This window comes from Quercus robur, chromosome 12 (assembly GCF_932294415.1).
Source record: "Quercus robur chromosome 12, dhQueRobu3.1, whole genome shotgun sequence".
Classification (NCBI taxonomy): domain Eukaryota; kingdom Viridiplantae; phylum Streptophyta; class Magnoliopsida; order Fagales; family Fagaceae; genus Quercus; species Quercus robur.
The window spans coordinates 17,506,429-17,515,252 of NC_065545.1; the positions used below are offsets into that span (position 1 = coordinate 17,506,429).

Below are 8,824 nucleotides of genomic sequence, written 5' to 3' on the forward strand. Positions count from 1 at the left end.
AGACTGGACACAATACTTAAATGTAATCAATTTTAGTTATTTAATATATGCTATGTGTCCAATGGTTATTTAAGTTATACCTTCTTTTTCTTTTCTTCTTTTGGAAAATCAAGTTGTACCTTCTAGGATGGTGAAAAGCATCAACTAGCTAGTATAGATTACTGTTAAATCAATGGTTAGACATCAGATGGGCATCTGTGAAATAATTTTCATTTATAAGTGGGAATTTTTCCTCTTGTTTTCTTGCTCACTAGTTATATTCAAGTGGGTAGTATTTTGGAACCTGGCTTTTTAGCCCAAGGAGGCAAGGACGAACCAACCCTCTCCCCCATCGGGAACTTTTACAAAATTCAACACAGGAGTAATCAACAATATATCATTCCATCATACTGATTATGAACTTTTAAATCATTTGTTGCTGAGTTGCCAATTGACTCTTCATTAGCAACACACACCAATCTTAGTTTGTTGACATGGCACAAACATGGTAATGATGCTAGCAACCTTTTTACATAGAGATTAGGGTTGTTCATGGGTTAGTTCGGATCGGGTTTGGAGTTGACCCGCAACCGACCCGATTGAATTGGGTGTATTGAAACTGGACCTGCGGCCGATCAAATATTCGGGTCGGACCCAATATCTTGGGTCATTGGTTGATCGAGTCAAAGTTGTCGGGTGATTTCGGGTTTGAAGATCAACAAAAAGAAAAAATCAAATCCAAACCTAAAGAACACAGTTTAGAAGTCACAACCACAATCCAAAACTAGAGAAATCAAATGATACAAATAAAACCAAAAATACCACAAGCCCAAATCTCATCTGAGATTGAAACCAAATAGCACCAAAAACACCACAAACCTAGAGCTGAGACTGAAATAAAGAGAGAAAGAGGAGACCCATATCTAAGATTAAAACCAAATAGCACCAAAAGCACCGCAAAGCCAAAATCTAAGACTAAAAGAAAGAGAGAGAAAGAGGGGACCCAGACTTGAGACTAAAAGAAAGAGAAAGAAAGAGGAGAAATAAGACAACTGGCATCGCCACCACTCCCTCCTCCCACCATCACCGCATCCATCACTGCATGTCTACATCCATCATAATATTAGTACATCCACCCATCAAATTTTCACAAGATCAAAGAAAATTAGAGGAAGCTTTACTTCAAGGGAGTGGGTTTGAGAAAAACTTAACCCATGACGGTGGCAATAGGGCAAACTTGGCCATGGCAATTGTAAGGTAGATGCTAGGGTTAGGGGTTTGAGAGAGAGATCAGAAAGACAGATTAGAGAAAGAGAGATGGTGTTCGGGTCTTAAGCGTAAAAATGATAGAGAGAACAAAAATCTTTCCTTTTAAATTTTATGAGCGGTCGGGTCGGTTTTTATGGGTTTAAAATTCCTTAACCCGCTACTTGAACCGAAGTTTTAGTTTTTAACAGCACATGACCTAAATCCGATCGACCATACTATTTGGACCCACATGTTGGGCTTCGGGTCAAGTGGATCCGGTCAGTTTGGTCTGGTCAATTGACTCACTGGAAAGCCCTATAGATGTTGCATAACTTACTTTTTTTTTCCACTTCTTTCATTAAATATGATGCTAGCAACCTTTTTACATAGAGATGTTATTTTCACTTCTTTTATTAAATGAGTTTGTATGTAGGTTTTTCCTTAAAGTTTATTTATATATTTGTTGAAAATTAAAGTATAAATTAATGTCCATATATAATAAATGTGAGATTTTAAAAAGTGGTACATTAACATATATAAGTTTAAAAGTTAAAAAAAAAAAAAAAAAAAAATTAATTGTTGCAACAAATACTAAGCAAAATAAAGAAACAAATTCGTCAAGCTGATGTGAAGTTCTCACATGACATGCATTAATATTATTACCATATATATATAACGAGGCCACTCCCATGAACTTACAAATTAGACAAAGCATCACATATATAATTAGCTAACAAGCACAGACACCATTTTCAACTTTATTGTAGTACACCAAAGCTAAGAAGCCAAATTGGCCTGCATGACACACCATTCCTGAATTCTAGGACAAAATACAGGAACCACAAGCAAACTACTAATTCATACATAAATCAACAACTAATAAGAGATAGTGAGAGCTACATATCTCGGACATGGAAGGTATTGGGACATTTAAGGGCAATATCGAACATTTGAACCGAACCGAACCTTGCGAAGTCCCTAGGGAGAGAAATTAGGTCGATGGTGGGAGGCTTATGGAATTGCAAGAAGTCAGGGTCACCTCCATTATACCTTTCCCACCCAAATTGCTTCAAGATTTGCTCAAGGGAGCTGTAAGATGATACTATTTTCCCAGTTGCTAAGTGCACCAAAGCCTTTTTCCCCTGATGATTTTCAAGGTTAATTACACCATTTGGACGGAAAACCCAAACCCCAGCCATTTTCTTAGTTGCTTTTGTAGTTTTAAGATTCTGGGTGTTTTTTGTGGGAGCTATAGATAGAGGAGAAGAAAGGTAAGAGATTGGGTTGGTGAAGTAAGGAAAGGAAGGGTGGGGGTATATATAAGTGTCATGGGGGCAAAAATAAAACGAGAGGAAAATACTCTTTGGGATTGGAAGTGGGCGTTTAAAGGAGGGTGATGATAGGGATGTTTGGCTTTGGCATAGATTCTAATATTGTGGGTCTAAATGAGTTTAAATATGAGGGTGCATGGATGCTTCGTGTTCCTATCTACAATATGAATTAGGGCACAGGCACCATATCTGTGGGTTGGGGTTATGAAGAATCTTTGTGTTTTTGCAAAGCTTTTAACTTCCTTTTCTTTTTCAATGGGGAGAATCTTTAGGGGACACTGTGTTCCTTATATTTGAACAAGTCAATTAAAAAAAGAAGTAGTTCCCACTTACATCACGAGCTGTCCACGTGAAGGGAGTGTGAGAGATTGGAAAATGTCAAATGCGTTGTCATAGGTTCCTAAGGTGTTGTTGGGTTTGGTGACTGAACGATATGCATCTTTGTTTTCTTCTTGTTGGGTACTCATCATTGGGAATAAACCAAATCCTTAAAGGTAAATTTAGTCACTTTGTGTTGTGGATGATTATAAGATGAGTTCTGGCGCTATTTGTCTCAAGAATAAATTCAGACACAAGTATAATCATATACTCAATTTTATAACTTATTGATTTATGAAATTGTGTGAACGGTAGATAATTTTCTGTCCACTATTAACTTGTACGATCATCTTTTTTGATTGACCACAAATAATTGCACAAGATGAAAAATTGTGAAAATAGATATTAGAATAATTGTGTTTTATCCCAACAAAATTAATAAGGTCCTCTCATATCCAATTAGCTAGTGCTGTTTGCGGTAGTTTATGCATCACATCACATTACATTTTCGATAGCATACATAACACCAATTATTCATTTATTTGTGGATCCTCTTAGCCAAACAAAAATTGTGGATCAATTGCAAGATTACACTTCGCCTGAGGTCTTGAAAATCTACCCTTTTGTGAGGCTGCAGGAATTCAGGAATTAAAGGATATGCACAAGAAATGCAAACGATAAAGTTATTCCCAAGCCTTAAGAGAAAATATTTATGGGCAGAAATTGCTTGAATTCTGTACTTCACAAACTCTTGCTTTTTTTTTTTGGTAAATCAAGTTGTACCTTCTAGCATGGTGAAAAGCATCAACTAGCTAGTATAGATTATTGTTACATCAGTGGCAGACATCAGATGTGCATCTGTGAAATATTTTTCATCTATCCTCGAGAAATTTTACGTTTTTACAATATTTTCGAAACAATTATAACAAATTTTAAGTAGTAATTTATTATTGGTTATTATAGATAGACAAAAAAGTAATTCAAGTCATAGATTCAAATTATAATCAATAATAATTTATCACCTATGATTTATTGTGAAAGTGTTATAAAAATATTGTGAACATAATACTTTTCTTTTAAATAACAAAATATTATTGGCTCTCATTTAAACGAAACACTAAAATCATGTTTTAGATTAATAACTTAATACCTAAATTTTTTGTAAAATTATTGTAAAAATATTACATAATCAACATTATATAAGATATTAACTCAATATCAATACAAATTTTAAATTCTTTTTCTCTTTATTCACGACCGTCACTCTCATGTCTCATCTCATCCACTTTTTTTAAAAAAATATAATTATTTACCTAATGCTTCACTTTCCAATGTTTAATCTACACCACGAGATTTTAAAAATATCTCCACTCCATAATAATATAATTACTTCTTCTCTCATTTTTCTCTCTTCTGCTTCAGTTGTTTATTACTTTATTTTCTTCTTCCCGGTTCGCACTTTCTTCTTTTTCTTTCCTTCAGTTTACAAGCCTACGCAACAGCACTCTCAGAGAGTAGAAACAGGTGAGTCTATAGTCTTCATTTTGTAAATTTTTTTTCACTTTCTCTCCCTCAGTTTGCTCTCTCTGTTCCACTTCTATCACTGAAAAAAAAAAAAAAAAAAAAAACCAAGCATCATGCCGGCCGAAAGTTGTATTTCAGCTGAAACTAATCGAAAATAGGCCGAAATTCTATCGGAAGTGGAACAGGGTGGGTTTTAGTACCAGTTTACATACTGAGATTTTTCGGCCATTTTGACCGGAACGGAATGATATTAATAAAAATGTTCTAGGAGCACTCACAATGCCAAGAAGCAAGTGGTGGTATATCTAAATTTTTTTTTGCAAATCGTGATCAGTAAATTGCTCTTTAAGCTCACTGTAGCTCAAAAAAGGGGGGAAAAATAACTATTGTTTAATCGGTGGTGGTAGGTGGGAAAGAGACAAACAGGAGGAGAGATAAAGACTCTTTATAAAGTAAGAATAATAATAATAATATTTAGGTGCTGTTTGGTATGGTTTATTTGGTTTATTTTGTTAAGATTACTTGAGATATTAAAAATAAATTAAATAGTAAAATAAGTTAGTAATAAATAGATTTTAAGGATATGTTTGGATACAGTTTATTTTATTGAAACTAAAAATTTATTTGTGAAAGTATCGTAAATAAAAGTAAAAATTAGTTGAAATAGTACAATGAAACTCGTGAATAATACTAAAAAGTATAATGGACTCCATAAATCGTAGTAAAAGTAAACTGAATAGTGAAACAATTTTCATTTTTCATTGATATCTATACGGAGGCTTAGATGAAATGTTGAAAAAAAATAAAACATTTGATAATAGATCGGACAAATTGTAAGGCGAACTAATAAATTCAATAAAGTAAAATTTTGAGATGATAAAAGCATGTGAACGCTCTAATACCCCCTTGTGGTGACGCATAAGGATTCATAGTTTACTTCACCAAACGTTTTAGGCTCTGTTTGGTAAAGTATTTTAAACACATGTTTTCAGTTTTTTAACAACATTATATGTATTTTCACACACTTTTTTATCCACACGTATTTCAAAAAATACAAACAATATTATTCAAATTCCTTTACCAAACGGACCCTATTTTGGAAACCAATGTATTTAAGTGTATTTTTTGAAAATAAGCGTTTAGTTCCGTACTGTTGGAATCAAAATGGAAGACGGGAAATTTTTTGTTTTTTGGACAACGTGTACCGTATGCGTATTGTATGCTTTTATTTTTTACTAACTAGGCAATTGATAATAACTAATTGTACTCGGTTCCTAATAAATATTTATTGAATTTTTGGGATACATCTAGCTTAAAATTAAGTATATTTGTTTCGTTAGCAATAACTTAGCATAAATGTAATGATATATGGTATATAAATTGATGCAAATCCTATATTTTTTTTTAATAAATGTATGATTTATATGATTAATTAACATACAAAGTCACTACAATATATTTTTTTCCCTCAAAAAATGTAGGATCGTAGATTCATGATTCGATCCTATAATCACTGGCAGCTCTACTTGTATGTGAGGGTGGTCCTAGGACCACCCTCACTTGTCACAAAAATTTTTTTATACATTCAAAAAAAATTTTATATAAATAATTATTTTAAACTAATATGTTCTGTGACCACCCTGAATTGAAAAAATTATATAAATATATATATACTTAAAAAATATATATTATTTACTAAATTAACCTATTTTGACTACCCTAACAAAAATTTTGAACACTTTTACTTGAGACTCATAAGAAATTGAGTTCAATAAATATAAAAGTAATGCTATATCCACAATATTTACATAATAATTTCGCAATAAATCTTATGTGGTAAGCTGTTACTAATTATACTTCAGGTTCAATATTGACATGTTTTAATAACAGGTTAACAACTTGTTGCATAAGATTTGTTATGAAATTGTTGTGATCACTTTATTATTCTCATATTAGCATTTTCAATTTGCACTCTATCTTTTATTAGTCTATTTTTTTTTTCTTATTCTCTTTGTTAGTATAAAAAAATTGTAATATTTAATGTATTTGCGTGTTTTTTTTTTTTTTGTGACGTTGATATATTCAAATTGTCTCTTTATTAAATTTTGTATAATTTAAGTTTCTTAGTGACCATCCTAAAAAAAAATTCTTAGAGCCGCCACTACCTACAATTCACAATCTCACCTATTTCTCACAAACTTACGTAGAATCCTGATTTTGACAACCCTATTGCACACTGTTATATTCAAGTCGGTGAAGTATTTTTAAACCTAGCCTTTTTAGCCCAAGCAGTCAAAAATGACAAACCAAGCCCCCCATCTGAACCTTTTACAAAATTCACATAAGAGTTTATCATTCCATCATACTGATTATTAACTTTTAAATCATTGTTGCAGAGTTGCCAATTGTCTCTTCATTAGCAACACACACCATTATTAGTTTGCTGACATGGCACAAACATGGTCATGATGTTAGCAACCTTTTTACATAGAAATGTTGCATAACATTTTTTTCCCCTTCTTTCACTAAATGAATTTGCATGTAACTTTTTGCTGAAAGTTTATATATATATATATATATATATATATTTGTTGAAAATTAATTAAAGTATAAATGTCCATAATAAAAGTGAGGCTTTAAAAAGTGGTATATTAACAAATACAAGTTAAAAAGAAAAAATTGTTGTAACAAATACTAATTAAGCAAAATAAAGAAAACAAATTCGTCAAGCTGATGTGCAGTCCACATGACATGCATTAATATTATTCCCATATATTACAAGGCCACTCTCATGAACTTACAAAGATAAAGCATCACATATGTAATTAGCTAACAAACACAGACACCATTTTCTACTTTATTGTAGTACACCAAAGCTAAGAAGCCAAATTGGCCTGCATGACACACTAGTCCTAAAATCTAGGACAAAACAAGGGAACCACAAGCAAACTACTACTTTATTTATATATCAACAACTAATAAGAGACAGTGAGAGCTACTCATCCTTGACATGGAAGGTATTGGGACATTTAACGACAATGTCGAACATTTGAACAGAGCCGAACCTTGAGAAGTCCCGAGGGAGAGAAATTAGGTCGATGGTGGGAGGCTTATGGAATTGCAAGAAGTCAGGGTCACCTCCATTATACCTTTCCCACCCTAATTGCCTCAAGATTTGCTCAAGGGAAGTGTAAGATGATACCACTTGATTAGTTGCTGTGTGCACCAAAAGAGACTTTTTCCCTCTTGGAAGTTGATCAAGGCTAAATACACCATTTGATCCGAAAGTCCAAACCCCAGCCATTTTCTTAGTTGCTTTTGTAGTTTTAAGATTTTGGGTGTTTTGTGGGAGCTATAGATAGAGGAGAAGAAAGCTAAGAGTGGGTTGGTGAAGGAAGGAAAGGAAGGGTGGGGTATATATAAGTGTCGTGGGGGCAAATAAAACAAGAGGAAAATACTCTAGGATTGGAAGTGGGCGTTTAAAGGAGGGTGATGATAGGCATGTTTGGCTTTGGCATAGAATCTAGATATTGTGGGTCCAAATGGGTTTAAATATGAGGGTGCATGGATGCTTCATGTTCCCATCTACAATATGAATTAGGGCACAGGCACCATATCTGTGGTTTGGGTTTAGGACTTATCTTTGTGTTCTTGCGAAGCTTTTAACTTCCTTTGCTTTTTCAATGGGGAATCTTTAGGGGACACAATGTTTTATATATTTGAAGAAGTCAATTGATAAAAGAAGTTGTTCCCACTTACATCACGAGTTATCCACGTGAAGTGAGTGTGAGAGATTGGGAAATATGTTGTCATAGGTGTTGTTGGGTTTGGTGAGTGAAAGATATGCGTCTTTGTTTTCTTTTTGTTGGGTACTCGTCATTGGGAATAAACCAAAATCTTAAAGGTAAATTTAGTCACTTTGTGTTGTGGATGATTATAAGATGAGTTCTGGTGCTCTTTGTCTCAAGAATAAACATAAAAACACGTTCAATCATACAATTAATTTTACAATTTATTAACTTGTGTGATTGTGTAAATGATGGATAGTTTTATGACCACTATTGACTTGTGTGATCTACCATTTTTGGTCGATCACATAGTTACACAAAACAACAAATTATAAAATCAAATATGAGATTAATGATTATATTTATTAGAAGAGGAAAAAGCCCAACAAAATTAATAACGCCCTCTCATATCCAATTAGCTAGCACTGTTTGCAGTATAATATGCATCACATCACATTATATTTTCGATAGCATACATGTATAGCACCAATTATTTGTGGATCCTCTTAGCCAAACAAAAATTGTGGATACATTGCAAGATTACACTTCACCTGAGGTCCTGGAAATCTACCCTTTTGTGAGGCTGCAGGAGTTCAGGAAAGGATATGCACGAAATAGATTAGAGATATTTGGTGG

At 33.2% G+C, this 8,824-nt stretch overlaps 1 protein-coding gene across 1 annotated transcript; it reads right to left on the reverse strand.

Moving 5' to 3' along the window:
- Positions 1-1,840: 1,840 nt before the first annotated feature.
- LOC126710108 (flowering-promoting factor 1-like protein 2) lies at positions 1,841-2,527 on the reverse strand. The gene has a single exon (XM_050410486.1). The coding sequence runs from the start codon at positions 2,424-2,426 to the stop codon at positions 2,124-2,126; it is 303 nt and encodes a 100-aa protein (XP_050266443.1). The 5' UTR covers positions 2,427-2,527; the 3' UTR covers positions 1,841-2,123.
- Between the last annotated feature and the right edge of the window lie 6,297 nt (positions 2,528-8,824).